The 19187-nt window shown below is 57.3% G+C and overlaps 1 protein-coding gene across 22 annotated transcripts in view; it reads left to right on the forward strand.

Annotated features, from left to right (window-relative positions):
- The window catches only part of MYO18A (myosin XVIIIA), a 95194-nt gene that overhangs the window by 36567 nt on the left and 39440 nt on the right, over positions 1 to 19187 (forward strand). For 13 of the 22 annotated variants that reach the window (XR_016388896.1, XM_089900671.1, XM_089900674.1 and 10 more), the window contains exons 3-12: positions 10071 to 10148; positions 13509 to 13596; positions 13798 to 13904; positions 14019 to 14195; positions 14558 to 14771; positions 15042 to 15184; positions 15784 to 15884; positions 16746 to 16809; positions 16957 to 17167; positions 17513 to 17533. Coding sequence is in view for 21 of the 22 variants with exons in the window: in XM_089900671.1 (XP_089756797.1) it covers positions 10071 to 10148; positions 13509 to 13596; positions 13798 to 13904; positions 14019 to 14195; positions 14558 to 14771; positions 15042 to 15184; positions 15784 to 15884; positions 16746 to 16809; positions 16957 to 17167; positions 17513 to 17533 (1204 nt within the window). In the remaining variant the exon portion in view is untranslated. Of the gene's footprint in view, positions 1 to 10070; positions 10149 to 13508; positions 13597 to 13797; positions 13905 to 14018; positions 14196 to 14557; positions 14772 to 15041; positions 15185 to 15783; positions 15885 to 16745; positions 16810 to 16956; positions 17168 to 17512; positions 17534 to 18799; positions 18812 to 19187 lie in introns of those variants that run through there. The other 9 variants (XM_089900679.1, XM_089900688.1, XM_030763259.2 and 6 more) reach the window with 7 other exon arrangements.

Here is a 19187-nt window from a genome sequence, read left to right on the forward strand (position 1 = left end):
GGGCCGTCAGGCAGCAAACATTTATTTAGTGCCCACAGTACGATGAGTAAAACAGAGTCCTGCCTGTGAGGAAATCACAGTCTGGGGAGTGTTATAGACACACAAACAGCCCCCCAAGATCCATCCTGGGTGTGAATCCCAGTGCTGCCACTTACCAGCTGGGGGGGGGGGCCCTCAGCAAGGTACTCGCCTTCTCGGTTTTCTTACCTAGGAAGTGGGTTTTTGTGAGGATTGGAGGAGGAGACGGCGTAAAGCGCCTACCACTGTGCCAGATACCACAGTGAGTGTTTGGTGAGCATTGGTTTCTCTTCCCTTCCCCGAAGAGAAGAGGCCAGAAGTGCCAGAGAGGGAGGAGGTGGTCAGAGCCTCAGAGAATGGCAGGGTCGTGGTCCCTTTGCAAGTCCAGAAACTCAGTTTGGGCACGTTGAACGCTAGTAAGCTCCACATTATCGATCCATGCTGTGGCTGGACCCAGACCTCTTGAACCTCAACGCTGACGCAGATCTTAACCAGAGTTGGCTACTAAGGATGACTCAGCCCCTCTGACCCTGCCTAACCTAGCAGAAAAGGTGGGCCTCCAAGGGAGCAGCACAGGCTTGCAGTCAGAGCCACCTGGGTTCAAATCCCAGCTCCATCACTTACCAGCTTTGTGACTTAATCTCTTTCTGAGTCTTTCTCCTCATCAGTAAAGCGGAAATAATAATAATTCCCATGTCGTGAGGCTGTCATAAGATTTACATACGAAAATATACTTTAAATATTTTTACGGGGCCCATCTCATTGTAGGTGTTCCATACTCAGTAATTAATGTTGCTGGAAATGTCTGAACTCTCCAGAGATGGAACAGGTCAGGGAAGAGAGGCTTTGGCTCCCAGGCACCCTTGCTGAGAACCGTAAGTTCTCAGCTCTGGAGGTGACTGTGCCAGAGATATGGCCACCATCTTTGGGAATGTGTTGCCTACCTGTTCTGTATTGGATAAAGATAGGTTATTCTTTTTTTTCTTTTTTTGCGGTACGCGGGCCTCTCACTGTTGTGGCTTCTCCCGTTGCGGAGCACAGGCTCCGGACACGCAGGCTCAGCGGCCATGGCTCATGGGCCCAGCTGCTCCGTGGCATGTGGGATCTTCCCGGACCGGGGCACGAACCCGTGTACCCTGCATCGGCAGGCGGACTCTCAACCACTGCGCCACTGGGGAAACCCAAAGATAGGTTATTCTTGATCCTAAGCAAATCTTAGTTAAAATCTAGTGATAAGGAAGAGAGGAGAAAGATCCAGGCAATTTTGCACAGAAGCCACAGAGAGAATTTCCTCCAGGGAAAAACCCATGTTTGCATTCAGTGATGCTCATGAGGAACAGGCCCAGGTGTGAACGGCCTGGTGTCCTTATAGCCGGAGGCTGATGGGCTCCTCTCTGGACACACAGGAGAACTGGAGCAGGACATCAGAGAACGAATGAGTTAATTAAACAAACAAACAAACAAACAAGCTTGGGGCTTCCCTGGTGGCGCAGTGGTTGATAATCTGCCTGCTAATGCAGGGGACACGGGTTCGAGCCCTGGTCTGGGAGGATCCCACATGCTGCGGAGCAACTAGGCCCATGAGCCACAACTGCTGAGCCTGCGCGTCCGGAGCCTATGCTCCGCAACAAGAAAGGCTGCGATAGCGAGAGGCCCGCGCACCGCATGAAGAGTGGCTCCCCGCTCGCCGCAACTAGAGAAAGCTCTCACACAGAAACGAAGACCCAACAAAGCACAAATAAATTAATTAATTAATAAACTCCTACCCCCAACATCTTCTTAAAAAAAAAACACACAAAAAAAACAAACAAAGCCTAGCATATGAACTGGATAATAGGATAGAAACATCAACAAAGCAAATTTAAAGTAATTCACTGAAAACAAAACATTCTCTGTTTTTTCGCTATTCATTCAGGATAAGTAAGAATAAGAATGAACCAGTTTTTTAACTCCACTGACTTGAACGGATTCTTGAGATGAAGCCTCTCCCTGGGCTGAGGCCAGTTCTGCCTGTTGAATTTCAAGAGGACCCGCTCTAGTTTCTAACCCCCAGACGGGGCAGCTGTGCAGTGCTCCAGGCCTCTTGCCCCTGGCAGGTGCTGGTGAGTTGCAGGTAAAAGGCAAAGCCACAGGAGTCCTAGAGCAGCTTCCTTAATCCCCTCCTGGCTCCCAGGCCCGCACCTTTGGTTCACTGAATTAAGGGCTTGCGTGCCTCTCACCACCCACCCAGCCTCCTAGGGTGCCAGACCTGGAAAGGACTTTAACCATCACCTGGACTAGTCCATCCCCGAATTCCACAGAGAGGTCCAGAGAGGTGAAGTGGCTTATTCAAGGGCGCACAGCTTCCAAGGGCTGTGTCGATGTTCTGTACCTTACCTTGCCTTCTCTTTTCTCTAATATTTTATCCCTTACTCCTTCTCTGACCTTTTGAGCTTTGTAATCCTTCCCCCTCCACTGCATCCCTCCTTTCCCCTGTTGCCCACAATCTTTGTCCCGGCAGGTCCTGGCCTTTAGGAAGACTCCAAGTCCCTGAGAGACCCTGCCCCCCATTTCTTCTCTGGCCCAGAGTGCAGGCTACTTTCGGCACCATGGCCTTTTCATCAAGGTTCGCCTTCTGGGAGCAAAAGGAAAGTTGTATTTCAAAACTCTTTATGCTTTTCTTATGTGTTTGGCATGGTGTGTGCAGGCAGGAGACTGGCTTGTGGGAGCGGGAGCTTTGGAAGCTAGAGACGGGTTGGGGCATGTGTGTGTATTTGGGGGCCGAGGAGAATGACCAGGGGATCCAGGAACTCACTCTTCTGTCTGGATGGGCTCCTGCGCTGAGTCATGCTCCTCCCCTGAGCTCCACCTCTGGTGAGCTGAGCTGCCTTTTGTCCCACTGGTGCCCCTCCAAGTTAACCCCTCACACCCTTCCCACTGCCGCTGCTCTGACTCACCCCTGGGAATGTGAGCTGCTATGAAGGGGCCGCTGGGAATGGCTTTGGCTCTGAGGCCTCAGAGCTGGGTCTCCCCGAGTCTGGGGGCTGTGATGGATAGGGGGAGAGGAGCCAAGAGAGGGGAACCAGGCCAGTGGGCCACCTGGGGCCAGAGGGTGATTCAGGCTGCAGACCTGGGCGTGCCTTTGTGCTGTGCGCAGTCCCCAGCTGGGCAATGACCTACAACTGACAGAACCCTTCGGGTGGGGGTGGGGCAGTGAGTCAGCCTCCGGCTAAATCCAGAGCTGAGCTCAGAGCTAGGTCTAGTGTCCCACACATTTCAGGGGGCAGCCGCTGTTTCCCTCAATGCCTCGCCACTGGGGGAAGACCCTTGAGGTCCCAAGCTTGAGCCAGTGGAAGGAGGACAGATTTGGAGCTGCTGAAGGACACGGAGTGGACTTGGAATCTGGGCCATCCCTGAGCCCGAGCTAACAGCACTGTGTGCAGTAATGAGTGTGTCTGGGTGTGAACACTTGCTGTCCCTCTAACCTGTGTGTCTGGGAGCTCATGCACGGTGTGATGGTGCGGGGGGGGGGGCAGTGATGGGCATTTGTAGGGGCAGCAGGTGCAGACCTAGACTCTCCCACTTCTCTTCCTTTCCTCTCCATCAGCCCCTCCCTTCCTTTTCTCCGCTCCAATCCTAATTTCTAAAGTCGTGGAGTCCACTCTGATGAATAATCGCCATTTTCCCTCTGGCCGTGGCACTGTGTACTAACGCTGAAGCTTGAGCCCATTGTAAAAAGCTCTATGGGCTCTTAGCTTTAAAACTGCAGCGGCCATCATGCTGGTCAGTGCCCCAGGCAATGCTAATTAGAGCTCAAAATTAGCCATGGACCCTGGTTGCAAATGGAGAGTCCCCCCAGGTGGATGATTAAAATGATTTTGGATGAGTTTTAAAGGATCTTTTCCATTAGGAATCAAGGACACCTTCCCATGCTCCTGCCCCCTGTGCTGGGAAAGAGTCATGCTGAGGATGGGGTAGGGCTGGTGGCAGACCTGTCTTTTTCCTACAGTCATAAGTGACTGGGGAAAGAAGAGAAATGAAATCCATGAGGACTGCCTGAGCTTTTGGAGGAAGAGATGCTGGTGAGGGGGAGGGGAGAAGCCTCTCTCAGAATTGAGGCCTGGTCCTCTGGGTCTGTTCTGAGCCAGGCTCTGAGCTGAAAGAACCATCAGAGTGGCCATATTGTCTGTCCTTTGACCGAATATATTATGGTCTCTGCCCTTTGGCCCTGACTCTACTCCTCCCCTCTGACTTGGGCCAACCAGCTCCTGGGCTGGGCACAAACCCCAGACCCCAGGCATCTTTCCTTCCTCCACGCCCCACCCCGAACCTTGGGGTTGCCTCCCTCAGCTGCATGGTTGGCAGAGTTTTGTGGGTCTGAGGTTGGGAAGTTATCTGGCCTCCTGAATCCCCGCCTCTGCCCGACTTCCTGCCTCCAGCCAGAGCTCAGCCCTCTGGTTGGGAAGGCACGCAGGCTCTGTGCTGGGGGAAATCATACGGTCCTAGAAGCAAGCCTGAGCCAGCCTGATAGGGGCCACCTATTACCCCACACTGAGCTCTGCTGGCCCAGCCGGCCCCCCCACGCTGGGGTCATTCCCTCCTCCTCAGTCCCTAGGTCAGGGAGGCTCTTGTTCAGACCACTTCCTGTCTGAGCTGGGAATGGCTCTTGTAGTTTAGCCCGAGTTGAATTCGCTGGATCTTTCTCTCCACCCTGTAACCAAGGCCATGATGTCGCTCTCATGGGTGGACCTCTTTAGGCAGCCTAGGTGGGTCACGTGGCTGGTCACTGAGGGCAAAGGGTACTTAGCTTTAACCACCCCCAGAGACTTCATTCTTGAAGTTGTCACTGGACAATTTTGACCCCAGGATAGGCTATCTGTTGCTCAAGTCCATAGGCCCAGGACTCCTAAGCACTCAGGAGCTCTTGCCTCTCAGAGAGAGCGACTGCTTGGATGTTTTCCTTCTGTGCTTTTAGTGCTGGGTCTCCCCACCCTGACCTCTGACCTGCAAAGTGACTTCTTTGTCTGCTCCCTCAGGTTAAAGAGGAGGACAAAACTCTGCCGAAGCCTGGTCCTCCTGCCAAGGAGGAAGGGGCTGTAAGTGCTTCTCCTAGACCCGTGTGTGTGTGTGTGTGTGTGTGTGTGTGTGTGTGTGTGTGTGTGTATGAGAGAGAGAGAGAGAGAGTTGTGTGTCCAGGTGGGTTGTGTCCACAAGCCCAGGCCTAGTCTGGGAGGCAGTTCCACGGAGCAGGCAGGCACGGCAGGGTGCCCCTTCCCGTGTGGGGTGGCTAGAGGGAATTGCAGTAAAATGCCAAAGTGCAGCATGTGTGATGCCAACCTGGTGTGTGTGAAGGAGATGGCAATGCCAAGGCACGTTGGGGGCCTCTCCCTAAGCCCCCTCTTTAGTTCCTACCTATAGTTCTGGTTTCCTGAACTCTTTGGGGCTGGAGAGGCCTAGGCAGACAAATGAGAGCTCAGCTGTTGGCACTCTTCGTCCTGCTCTGGGTGGCACAAGCCAAGGGCAGGGAGGGGTTTCACTGCAGCTGCTGCTGTCTCTTCCCAAGACCCTGTCAGCTGCTCAGCGCGGGTGACCTAGAGGCAGGCTCCAGCCGTGCAGTGCCACTACCCCCCCCACACAAGTCATTCTGCCTTGGGACAGAGACCCTGAATAAAGTTGGACACTTTTAAGGCAAGAGAGGGGACACGGTTCTAGAATAGCCAGGTCCAGAGACGTGTAGTCAGGAGAGGGCTGCTGTTGATCTAGCGGGCAGGAGTGCCCAGGGCTCGGGAACAGGGCTGGATCACAAAACAGATCTGTACTTCGTTACCCCGCATGGTGCCTGCCCCCCGCCCCCCCCCTACACCCCTTCCTTGAGTGGAGATTTGATTAGCCAGGTGTTATGGCTTCCACCTGATCTGTAGGCAGTGCTGCAAGGTCGGGGTGATTTCAAGGGGATATGTTTGAGATTTGTGAGGGAGGGACCTGGGAGAATGCCAGATTTGGGGGGAAATCACGTGTAAAGTGCTTAGAAGACTGCCTGGCACATAATGAGCTCCGTTTAAGTTAGCAGTTACTATCATCATTGTCACTGTCAACATGAGCTTCAGTTAGAAGGCATGGGAGGAAAGCCAGAAGTGGGGGGCAGGGAGTGAGGCCCAGCAGCTGGGGCCACGGCAGCTCCGCAGGGCCCTGACATGCCACTGAACACTCTTGGCCCAAGAGGTTGAGGAAGAGGCCCCTTCAAGGCCTCCCTTTCCCACCCCTGCAGCAGGGCCACCCTGTACCTGAGGCCTGGGCTGAGGTCGTTTGGCTCAGCTCTGCTCAGGACGTGGGTCTCTGTCCACACGGCAGCCAGAGGCCTGTCCACTCTGTGAGCGCCCTCCTGCATTTCAACAGAGGTGGCCGCCAGGTACACCCTAGAACCAAGGTCACTGTTTGGGGAACGAGGACTCAAGCACAGCTCATTAGTGGCAGGGCACTGCCTGACCAGCAAGGAGCCCCTAGGTTGACCTGGCTCTCCCAGGCCATGTGGCTTGGCTTTGCAGGAAACTGCCCTGCCATTAGCCAGCCGGGCCTGCCCAGTGGCAGTCCCTCGAGACCGCAGACAGTCCCCACCAGGCAGAGTGTGCCAGCATCTTCAGTGGACTCCTGGGTGCCCAGAGGCTGGCTGAGCCTAGACAGAGTGGAGCTGTGGTCGCTTGAGTGCTTAACCCTTTGAGTGCTGCAGCTGCCACCTCTTCCTCCACGTGCACACTCTGGGAGCTAGGAGGCCTCCAGCCCTGGAGAGGTTTGCACAAGGAAAACTGCAGGGAGACTGGCAGAAAGCAGGCTGAGGTGGAAGCTTCCTGGGCCAGCACTGGGTTTCTGCAGCTCTGGAGAGTGTGGGTGAGGGGTAGACAGTGGCCTCAACCCAGAGGAGTGGGGAGGGAGGAGGCTTGGCATGTCTGCGGGCCAAGAATTACTTCCTAACTACGGTTTTCATTCGGATGGGCAGGCTCTGGGTCTGACTACAGAGGAAGTAGTTGGGTGATAGAAGGACTAGGGACCACAAAGGCAGGAAGCCCCAGAGTTAGGCCCAGGATTGATGGTAGGAATTGGTGTTTGACCTCGCCATGCTCCGTCTCTGCTGTGTTTGGGCTGTGAGGGAGCGGGCTTCCTGGGATCCAGGCTTAGTTGCTGTCCTGACATAAGCCAGTAACTCTGGGGTACCTCATGGGCCTCTGGACACCCTGTGCTGGCCTCTCACAGCTCCTTGCTAAGCCTGGAGATGGACAGCAGGTGACCTGCTGTGCTTTATGGGAGAGAGAAGCCAAACTCTTTGATGCAGTTGTTCTATCTGGAAGATGGAAAGAGGGCTTCCTGGGGTGGCCTCTTGGAGCTTGTGTTGTTTGTTGGATGAATGGAAGGTCTGTTCCACGACTAGATGTGAGGTCACACCTCTTACTTCCTCTGTGTGGGGCGGGCAGGGACACGGGCTGATGCTAATGTCTCCCTGTATTTGTGTGACTGTAGCTAGAGGGCAGCTCAAAGGGCAGCAGTGGCCCATCTAAGAGTCCTCAGCCTTCCACCAGCCCTGTACCCTCAAAGGCTCCCCAGAGAGCCAAGAGCCCTGCATCCACACTCGCCATGAACGGCCCGAGGACTGCCTCAGCGGAAGGCCCCAGTGAGGAGGCCCAGGGCCTGTCCCGGAAGAGGGTGGCGAATGCAGTGAGGAAGGTGGTGAGCAAGGTGCTGCCTGGCGAGGAGCCTGGGAGCGCCAAGGAACCTGCGGGCAGAGGGGTCAGATCTCCTGAGCACCCAGCTCGAGGCAGGAAGGGAGAAAAGACAGCCACTCCTACTCCCCCTGCTCGGCCTAAGTCCGAAGCAGAGAAGGAGGCCGCCAAGGATGAGCTCTCCATGGGCCTGCGGAGCCTGATGTCTCGGGGCAGGGGCAAGGACCACAGGCCACGTAGCAGGCAGTCTCCCGGGAAGGGGGAGAAGCCCTCCAGCCAGGAGCCAGGCTCCTCGGGGAAACCAGCCTCCCCAGAGACAGTGGACGCCTCAGAGAAGCTAGGCTCCCCAGCCCAGTCGGAAGAGCTGGCGGCCCCAGGCTCCGCCGACCCGAACCTCAAGTCGAACCTCACTGGATTGCAACAGAACAAGTCACCAGCCCCTGACGTGCAGCAGGAGGTACCTGAGTGTGTCACTAACCTCTGACCCTCCCTTGCCACCCTCACCTGAGGACTGGCAGCCAGCTTTCCCAAGGCTCTTCCACAGGCCCTGCATGATGGCGAAGCTGGGCCCGGGCCACGTGCCGATGGCAGGGCTGCATGGCTTTCCTTCACCGAATGCCAGAACCCAGGGGACCCGTTAACTGCATGCTGCTGCTCTTCCACACTTGCGAGGGAGTTGGGGCCTGGCCCCCAGCTACATGGCATCAGCTTGAGGCCCCAGATCCCAAGTTGAGGATCAGAGTCTTAGCAGATCAGTGAGAGGGTAGAAAGACAGAATTTCTGGGGTCAGGTGGCCTGTGCTCACATCCCATCCCCAACCACTCACTCCTGTGGGACCTCAGCATCTCTGAGCCCTCATCTGTCGAGTAGGGATCACATAGGTCTACCATCCCTCCTCTGAAGCCCCTGGACCAGAAGTATTTTGGAAATTAGCGATTTTTTATATTTGAGACTGTCATGCAATGTACATAATGAGCAGCAACTCGTGACCAAACACATTAATATTCCCACAGGAAAATTATGACTGTTCATGGTGCAGGCGGGGGGGGGGGGGGGCGGGGATTAAACAGTCAGGTTTTGCCACCAAAACTGTTACGAAAAATCTTTTGTTTTGGAGGGCTTTTTGGATTTCAGAATTGCAAATAAGGGATAATACCTACTTTGAAGGGTTGCTGTGAACATTAGAAAGGATACAGGGAATGAATGCTCTGAGCCTAATCCCTGGTGTGGTGGGTGCTCCGTAAATGGTAGCGTCCATAGTGATGCTGGTAACAGTGCTTATTGGTACCATCATCGCCATCACTGCTTCTTCAGGCCTGGCCAGCTGTCCCTCTGGCAGCAGGACTCTTGAGGAGCTCTGGGCCTGGGTGGCAAAGGCGCACAGTTGGTCCCCTTTGTATCGGCGGTCCTGTCTGCACAAAGTGCCCTCTGGGTGGGACAGGAGGCTGAGAGGCACAGGGGAGGGCCAAGGACGATCTGTCCAGCCCTTTCCCTTGGAAGGCGATGCCTGCTTGGCTGGTCCTTGGGTTGGGGGGCATTTCTCTTCAAGCTTTCCCATTTTGTGGACCCTTCTGGGGCCTCAGGAGTTGGGTGGGTGGGTGGGTGGAGGGACGCGTCAAGTCTCACTACTGCTTCTCTGTGCTCCTGTGTGCTCCTTCTGGCTGAAAGGGTACAGTCGGGGGAAGTGGGGCAGGGGACCACCTAAAGACCTGTCCTGTCTCCCAGGCCTTAGAGGCCCTCCTCTCTGACTGCTGCCTGATAGGATTCCTAAGGTCTCAGACGTGCCTTGCTCCCCATTCCATTCTTCCCGGGCTTTGCAGAACTTAGAAGAGAGCAGGCGGCAGCTTCCCTCACCCCTCCTGGCCCACTCTGCATCAGGGAAGTGACCTCCTGGCACACAGGAGTTGGCAGGGGCGTCTTGGTGTGAGGCGAACCACTAGCCCCTAAGAAGAACCTCCAAGGAGCCAGAGAGCGTCATGCGCCCGTTCCTGGGCCGGCTGCCTTCCCTCTGGCTCCCTGTCCCTCCACCTCTCACTCAGGTGGAGTTGGGGCTGAGATGGGCCCCAACCTGGAGTTCAGCCACCTGTCGCCTGGGCCCAGGGCAGGGGCCAGAGGATGCGTGTGAGAACGGGCCGTCCTGGTGCTGGAGTGGTTAAAGTGGTGGGAAGAATTAACCCTAGAACTCCCAGGCACCTGTTTTTATTCTCATCTGAGAGCTTAAAAACTCAAATTGGTGCCCGGCTTGCCTCCCTGACCCTATTCCACTAACCCACGGGGGTCCCAGTGGCTTCCTGAGCTAGAAGCTTGGTGTGCTGTGCCCCCAGTTCCCCAGGCCGGGACTAATAGTGGTTTGACCTTTAGGCAGGAGCTGCCCCCGACGTCCAGCTGACCCCCGCAGAGGAGGCCCACCAGCGGCTTGAGAGGATCTTCACAGCTCCTGTAATGCCGCCTCTCACGTGTGGTTCCCAGTCCCTGGTCTCCTCTTTGCTGGGGCTGCTGGCCAGACTGTGTGTGTCTGTGTGTGTAGGCCCACCTGACAGTGGAAGTGTGGCTCCCTGGAGGCCTGGGGGCCCTCACATGGGCTTCCCATTTGGAGAAATGAGAGAAGGGCACTGTGGAGGGTCTGCGCGCAGTGAGGCCTGTTCCTCCAGGGAACCTGTGGGAGGGACCCCTCTGGCTAGAGATCCAGCCCCTTCTCTGGCCCCAGTCTCTTGCCCCGGAGGGCGTATCTTCGTGCCAGGGCCTGGTGGGTGCGAGGCAGGGAGAAGACACTCCCCTTTCTTGATGCCCTGGCTCTCCAGTCCCAGGTGGGGCCTGTTAACTCCTTGCCCATTTCTAACAGGCAAGGTCCAAGGCCTGGCTGACTCCCCTTCCTCTCCAGAAAGGCCTTTAAATAACCAGACAAAGATGGGGAGGTCGAGGCTGGCCACCGGGTCTGTCCACAGTCCCCTGGTTCTTGGGCAGTTGGCAGGTGGACCTGGATGGGTGGTGCTACCTCTGCTTGCCATGGGGTGGGAGTGGTGCAGGGGTGCAGTGGGAGTCTGAGGAAGGGGTCCTAGACTTGGGGCTGCTGGTGGTCCTGTTTGATGAGCTAGGCAGGGGTGACAGCTCTGAAGGGCCGCCCTTGGCCTGGGGAGTGGCACCCTTGTGTGTGTGTCTGGAGGCCAGGGGCAGCCTGTACTGGGGTCCGGTGGCTACAGGGGAGCTGGGCTGGGAAATGCCCTGGAGATAAGGCCAGAGGCTCCCAGGGGTCCCAGGCCCTGGATGTGGTGAGGTGGTCTGGTCTGGCAACACAGAAGAGGAGGGTAATTCAGAATGGACAGGATGGCCAGCCCAGGAGGGACTGTAGCCTGAGGCAGAGCGGCTCGCTCCTGCCACAGGGAATGACTTATCAGAGCATCTCCTCTGAGGAGTCTGACGGTACCAAGTGTTTCTTCACCAAGCAGGGCCTCTCCTTCCCGGCCTGGCCTCTCCTTGACTAGGTACAATACACCTGCCGGGCCAGCCCTCCTACCGTCCACCTCCTGGTGCTACGCCCCTCTCGCCTCCACTTGGCCCCGGGTGCTTGCTGAAGGGGACATGCCAACGGCCTGCTTGTCTTCACCCCTCTTTTTCTCTCTCTCTTCTTTGCTTGCTGCTGGTAGCTGGACCCTGAGGCCGCTTCTCCTGCCCACAGCCAGGTAGGGTACTCCTGCCCCCCTCAGGAGCCCTCCGCTTCCTCTGGTGACCACCTGCCACCCCCGGCCTGTACCTGGGCTGGCGTCTGTGCCCGGGCCTTGTGCTGGAGTGTAAGGCCTCTTTCCCCTTCTGGCTCCCACCTCACGTGGTATCTGGGGGGACCCCTGGGGGAGGCAGTGCCGGGAGCTGGACATGGGGCAGCTCTGTGTCAGGCCCTGGAGGAGTGTCTAGACTGAGGGTCGCCACTCAGTTTGGCCTCTGTGGCGCATGGTTCTCAGCCACAGAAGCCCAAGGGCCTGGCCAGAGCTTTGGTTTCTAGGTGTTTCAATTCTGCTCCCTCTGGGTAGAGAAAGCTGGAAAGGCTGAACCCCTACCACCCCCACCCGCACCCGCTCCCCACTCTGAAGCCTGAAGATGCGCATCCTCTGTCTCCCCCTGCTGGCCAATATGGGAACCTGTCTTCAGATTAGCTCTAAAGGAACTAGCTGGAGGCCATGGTCCCGTGATGTCACCTTATTCATCCGTCTGCAAACCCTGGACCCATACAACACATGCCCATTCAAGACAAAGGCTTCCCCTGTCTCATGATTTGGAAAAAAAGAAGGAATTTTGTTTTATAAAGTTAATTTTTTCAAGTATAAAGAACTAGCCTTTTTTGGATGTCTTCACTGAAAACGTTGACAGCCCCATAGTGATCCTCCTATTTGAGGGGTAATTTCACTGGCCCATGATGTGCAAAGTCTGGAGACTGCTGTGTAAGTCAGCCTTCTGACTCTATAGCCCAGAAGTGCTGTCAGCGAGGGAGAGGGAGTTATCTGAAGCCAGAATCCAACCTGGGAGTAGAACCCAGATCTTTTTTCTTTCAGCTCCGAGAAATGTAACAAATAACGTATTTGTTATTATTGTTTCTTGTCCTTTCCAATCCCTCACCCAGGGGGTCAGTATCACAGAGCAGTGTCTCCGCCTTGGCCCCAGGTCGGTTTCATGAGGGTGGGGGACCCTAGGAGACTAACTGTACCTCGCAGCTGGGGATCCCCAGAGAGTTGGGGGTTAGGGCTAGCTTGGGGGCTGCTCATGTGGGGGGTGACCATCCACCCACCAAAGGACACTGGATGACCCTGCTGCCCCGTTGCCCACATGACAAAAGGAGCCTGATGGGCCATGGGGGCCAGGCCCCGCTCCTGTTTGCCCAGCTCCCCCAGGCACCATTGCTGACCAGCTCAGGTCTCTTAGGGGTGCCAGGTTTGGCAACCCTACACCCTGACATTGCCCGTGAATGCTTCTTCCTGATCGGTGACCACCTGGGCTTCCGGGGGCTCCCAGCCCCTTTATACCCATTCCCATGCCCATCCATGTGGCATGCAAGTCTCTTCCTGTATTTGACAGAGCACTGCTACCCCTGCCCCTGCCTCATGTCCCTGGCCATGCTGCTTCATGCCCCTGTATGGCCTTAGCACGTCCCCATGGGTCTGTGCTCCTTCTGAGGAGGCACGGAGGGGGAGCAGGGAGGCTAGCATGTGCATCTGGGCACTGCCCCTGCCCAGGAGAGCATCCTCTGGAGGGAAGACCAGTGTCAAGGCTAGGACTCACCCATCATTTTGTACTGAAGTCCTTGGAAGACATTCTCAGATCTTGAGGAAATGCCCTTTCCCAGCTTGGTGAAGGAGGGCCTATTAGGTGGATGAATGGAGAAGCCAGGCCTGTAAGGTCACAGCAGCTGTGGCCTAGGGTGAGGGCTGGAGGCTCGGGATACTGATCATACAGTCTTTGCAGGGAGGGAGCAAGAGGGTGGCTGGTGATTTGCTCTCCTGGGATCTGCTCTCTCCTAGGCACATACTCCATGTGTCCCTGTCTTTCCAGACCCTCAGGGCTGTCAGGGTCCCCAGCTCTGTGTCCTTGTCCTCAGGGCTCCTCAGGACCATCCGCCACCAGCTCCTGGCTTCCCCACCTTCTTCCTTTGATATCTCTGATGTCTCCCGTTCTGTGTCTGCCACCCACCTGTCCCCCTCGCCCAGTGGCTCATCCGGAAGCCCTTCCCCTCACATGTCTCCTCTCTCCTGCTGTCCTTGTCTGCTTTCCAGAACAGGGTCTGACTCTTTATTCTTCCCCTCCCTTTGACAGGTGAAGACAGAAGAGCAGATCGCAGCTGAGGAGGCCTGGTATGAGACAGAGAAGGTGTGGCTGGTCCATAAGGATGGCTTCTCACTGGGTGAGTCTGGGGAGACCCAGGGCCTGGGTCTCTCTGGTTTCAGGGCTGGGTGGTGGGTGGGCCTCTGGGTCTGGAGAGGCCTGAGTGGTGAGCAAGGAGAGGCTGGTGATACAGTGGGGAGAAGGCAGGACCATGAAGGGCCCAAAGAAGGCTGCCACGGCTTCCCGGGCCCACGTCTGTCTGTCTGTCCCTGCTCTGCAGCCACTCAGCTCAAATCCGAGGAGCTCAGCTTGCCCGAGGGGAAGGTGCGCGTGAAGCTAGACCATGATGGAGCCATCCTGGATGTGGACGAGGATGACGTGGAGAAGGTTTGCAGGAGGCTGGTGGAAGGCACAGGAGGTGGGCCGGGCTGGGCAGGCTGTCCGCTGGCAGAGCAGACTGGATCTGTTCCTCAGTGCCCGCCCGCCTGTCCTGTCACACAGGCTAATGCTCCCTCCTGCGACCGTCTGGAGGATCTGGCCTCGCTGGTGTACCTCAATGAGTCCAGCGTCCTGCACACGCTGCGCCAGCGCTATGGCGCCAGCCTGCTGCACACGTACGCCGGCCCCAGCCTGCTGGTCCTCAGCCCCCGGGGGGCCCCCGCTGTGTACTCGGAGAAGGTGCAGCCCCCCTCAGCTACCATGTGGCCCCACAGACCGCCCCCTCTATCCCTTCCCCCCTGCCCACTTTCCCCGACTCTACCCCTTCCCCTTGGCATCCCACGGGGCTCCTGTCCACTCTCACAGTGGCCTTGGGAAGAGGAGTCATTTCAAGGGGTGGGGACAGAAGGCCCTCCCCCGACCTCTCACAGAGGCCAGGACTGGGCTGGTATCTGCATTTCCATGCGTGACCTTAGCCTCAGAACCTTCTGGCTCCCCTGGAGTGAAAAGCCCAGAAAGATGTGGGCCTTGGGGGTGAGGGCTGTCCGTGTGGAGCCAGCTAAGAGCGCCTATCCCTTCCTTCCGTCCTTCTCGCGCCCAAGGTGATGCACATGTTCAAGGGGTGTCGGCGGGAGGACATGGCCCCCCACATCTATGCCGTGGCTCAGAACGCATACAGGGCGATGGTGATGAGCCGTCAGGACCAGTCCATCGTCCTCCTGGGCAGTAGTGGCAGTGGCAAGACCACCAGCTGCCAGCATCTGGTGCAATATTTGGCCACCATCGCAGGCACCAGCGGGAATAAGGTGTTTTCTGGTGAGGCAGGGGCAGCTGGGGAAACAGAATGGGCTGGAGAGGGGTGTGGGGATGGAGGCCCCGCCGAGGTGCCAGCTCTTCTTCTCCCTGGCCTCTCCGTGTCCACAAAACCCCTCGATCCTCAGCAGTCTCGTCTAAGTAACTGGGCCTTCGGGTGCTGGAGGAGCAGCCATGGGATGGGCCTCCCATTCTCCCTGGGCCTCTGGAGCCTGTGGCTGGGGGCAAGCTGCCCGTGGCTTTCCTGATGGGCCCTGGGCCTGTCTTCTGCAGTGGACAAGTGGCAGGCTCTGTACACCCTCCTGGAAGCCTTTGGGAACAGCCCCACCATCATGAACGGCAACGCCACCCGCTTCTCCCAGATCCTCTCCCTGGACTTTGACCAAGCCGGCCAGGTGGCCTCAGCCTCCATTCAGGTGAGGGGACACTCAGGGTAGTAAGAGATTGGCTGCCTGATTTCACGCCCTAGAAATCAGACTCTCCCCTGCACCTCATTTTCCTGGGATTCTTCCCTAACAAAATGGACCCTGGGCCCGGCAGGGCTGGCCTACTTTGCCCTGAGCCTCCACATTCTGCCCCCTGTGCCTCCTGCCCTGGATGGGGCACGGCTCAGCTTCCTGCTCGTCCTGGGGTTGCCCACACCCTAGTTGGGGCCTTGGCCCCTGCTCAGGGGTTTCTCTCAGGCTGATTCACCCAGGCAGGGCTGGCCTGTCAGTAAAGTAAGGCCCAGCTGAGGCTGATTCCCTTCCATGCTAATGAAGTCTCTCACCACAAAGTGTCCAGCTCCCCAGGAGGACGGTGCCTGGAGGCTGGGCGGGGTGGCAGGGCCTGTGTTCTTCCGTGGCTCTGGCGTCTGCCCCAGGTTTGACCATGAGGTGATCTGGCCGCTGGTTGAGCACCTGGAGAATCAGATGCAGCCACTCGCTCCCATGGGCCTGGTTCTTTCTGGTGTGGGTGGGAGAAGCTTGACCTGGCACTGCCTCCTTGCCTACATACCCTCTATGCTGTGCCACAGACGATGCTTCTGGAGAAGCTGCGTGTGGCACGACGCCCAGCCGGTGAGGCCACATTCAATATCTTCTACTACCTGCTGGCCTGTGGGGATGGCACCCTCAGGTGAGATGGGACAGAGGGAACAAGGAGGGTGCTCTGGGCTCCCACCCACTGACAGCTCCTGGGCTTTGCCACTTGATTGCATCCCATGCCGGTTGTTTATTTCATGCCTGCCATGTGTTAGGCTCTGAGCTAGGCCCTGGGGATGGCGAGATGAATGAGCCATAGGCCCTGCCCGGCGGGAGCTCCCTGGCCCCGGGCATGGGGGACCTGGCTATATGTGAGGGGCACCATTGACCCTTCAGCGTTCCCAGGGCCTAGCTAGGATCTGTGCTCCTGGGAAGCCAGATCTGGAGAGGACAGCAGACCGAGATGCAGGTGGTCAGAGGCTTGCCCGCAGTTACACAGCTAGTATGGGGCTGAGCAGGTGTTTGAGTCCACACAGGGGCCAAAAGCCCAAGGCTTTTCCAGTGCCCTCTATGCTGGCCTCCCTGCATCCACGTTGGCTCCTCCGCCAGTCTCTTCCCTTAGACCTTCGGGCTTGCTGTCTGTGTCCACTGAGAAGAGGATAAATGATAAGGCTGAGCAAGCAGCCCAGGGCACTATTGTCTTGAGCTCTCCTTGTCACTGAGGGCACGGTCTCAGTCCTGGCTGGACTCACCTTTCAGGCAGGTTCTCTGCTCCCTTCCAGGGGTCTGTCTGGACACTCTCACCAGGGCCTGTCTGTGACCTGTCCTAGGGAGGCCGGTGCTCTGGCCTGGTGTCCAGGCCAATTAGGAAAGGCCGTAGCAGCTGGCCTGACAGGAGGGCATGATGGGCAGACAGAACTGAGTCTGGAAGCGGAGTCTCTGTCTCCAGCCTGGCAGGGAGATGGACTTGGCGTGGGGACCAAGCGCTGTGCTGATGCCTCGTTTGTACCCCTAGGACAGAGCTCCACTTGAACCACTTGGCAGAGAACAATGTGTTTGGGATTGTACCACTGGCCAAGGTGAGGGGCCTCTGGGGACGGGTGGGCAGCCCTGGGCCTTGGGGTCGGAGAAGCTTGGAATGTCCTGGACTGCCTCATGGGAGTAGCAGGAGCCCAGCCCAGGCCGGGCGGCTCTACTCTAGCTTGGCCGCCCTGATGCTCCAGCAGCATGGGAGATACCAGAGGGACAGCCCCTCTGAGATCTGCTGCCAGTGTGCCCATCTGTCGCTGCAGCCTGAGGAGAAGCAGAAGGCGGCTCAGCAGTTCAGCAAGCTCCAGACGGCCATGAAGGTGCTGGGCATCTCCCCCGACGAACAGAAAGCCTGCTGGCTCATCCTGGCTGCCATCTACCACCTGGGGGCTGCAGGCGCCACCAAAGGTAACGGGGCAGTGGATCCCAACAGCCTAGCGGGTCACCTGGGAGAGCTGGTGGGGACCCAGTCCACTCCCAGTTTGTCCTGGCCCAGCACAGACTCACCTGTTATCAGACACCCCTCTTTGGCTTGTGCCTCTTCCCCATCCCCTTCATCAGAGCAGAAGTCTCCAAACCCCCGGAGAAGCATCTCTGCCAAGGATGGCCAGAGGCCTGGACTGAGGTGGCAGTGACCGGGAGCGCTGTGAAGAGCAGGGGCCTTGGGGGATTGGAGGCTGAGGGGAAAGAGAAGGGCATGAATTCAGAGCAGTCCCCCTGGAATAACTCTCCTTCTTGTTCCCTTTCTGACAGAGGCCCCCGAGGAGCAAGCGGGTAACTGACCTTGACCCCGTCCTGGGGTGTAGGGGCCACCTTGCCCCCCCCTTGGTGCTTGCCCTGGTCTCTCTCTGGGGGCTGGGCTTGTTCTATCATAGCAGAGGACACTGGCCTGGGAGAAGCCCCAGGGTTGAGGGTGGAGAGGGTGCTTACTGGCAGTGGGGCTTCTCAGAGTCCCAGGAATAGCTGCTTCTACCTGTTTTGCATTCAGATCTGGGAATCTCTCAGGATGCCCTCCATGGGGCTTATGTAGGGAAGGGTGTGTTGCTTCCTGGGGCTTCCCAAGGCCAGTTTTCCCTCAATCTTCCCCTCTCTCCACTTGTTTGGTAGTAGGTGCCTCTTCCTCTTGCATGTCAGGGTAGAGGCCACTAGGGGGCAGCAGGCACCGTGGTGTTGAATGGGCTGCAGCTTCAGCATCAGTGCTTGGGGTCTTGTGAAGGGCTGGAGCTTGGTCTGGCTTGGAAGAGCTCCTTTGCCTTCCTCTGAGATTCCATTGATGGTCAGGTGCTCGGAGCTCCTCTTCACCCCTTTCTCCTCCGGTTTAGGGAAAGGGATGCTGCTTCTGAACAGCACCTTGGGCATTGGCTTCATCTTCCTCTGGGATGTGAAGGGCCCCAGGCTGTCAGCAGGAGTGAGGAAGCGCTGGTGGGTGGGAGGGTGGGTGGGTGCATGGAGGAACATGAGTCTGGGTGTTAGGTTCCTTATGATCCCAGCAGGTTACATCCCTGCCAAAGAGGAAGCAGACTCTGAGTTAAAGAAGTTGTCTCCACACTTGTAGGTGGGCAGGTGGGTGGCTGTGTGGCTGTGTCTTGAGGAAGTTCTTTCACTCCAAGGAGGTAACAGTGCAGGTTTCCTGTAACCCTACTCAGCGCTGACTGCAGGTGGAGAGCTCTGGGTGCGTCAGTACATGGACCTTGTTGAGCAGTGTCTGTTACCTCCTCAGAGCTTCCAGTATTTTCTGGGGGGGGGGGGGAGGGTGTGTGCACATGTGTATGTGATAGAAAGTCTTTGCAGGTCTCTTCCCTTGTGTGTCAGTGTGATCACATCCATAAACATACTCCTTTGAGGCTGTGAGTGTGTGCGGGCGCGCGTGTGTGTTTCTGTGTTTCTGAGTCTGAATGGGGTTGTGTTTTCTCTCCTGCTCATCTTCCCAGAGCCCCACCCCCACGGGCCCTTCCACTGGGCCTGGCAGGCTCAGCTGATGACTGTTTGCTAACATGCTGTTTTTCTTTGCATGCTGCATGCTGGTCCTTTGCCTTACAGAAGCTGCCGAAGGTAAAACCTTGTTTCTTGTTAGCTTTCCCTAATGGCCGCGATTAGACACGTGTCGGCTGAGGCGCGTCTGCCCGCGTGGGCTGTTCCCTCTCCCCTGCAGTTTTTCCTCGCCTCTCCACTGTTGGGCCACAGTGGATGTTTGCGGTCTCCCCTGGCGGACGCATTCGGGAGGGTCCTAATGCGTTCAAGGAAGGGGGAGACACCAGTGCTCTCCTGATACTCCACCACCAGGCACAGGCAGTTCTGTGTTCATCCTAGGTGGGCTGGCTCGTGCTCTGTCCTTCCCCGCGTTGGCGCCTGGAGCCAAGCCCTCTAAAGGGGTTTTTGCGGCTGATTGGGAGCCCCCTGGTGGCCGCAGTGTGGAGTTACCTCCTCT

This window comes from Delphinapterus leucas, chromosome 19, assembly GCF_059928025.1.
Source record: "Delphinapterus leucas isolate spDelLeu-1000000601 "Yukka" chromosome 19, BTC_Dleu_Yukka2, whole genome shotgun sequence".
NCBI classification, from domain to species: domain Eukaryota; kingdom Metazoa; phylum Chordata; class Mammalia; order Artiodactyla; family Monodontidae; genus Delphinapterus; species Delphinapterus leucas.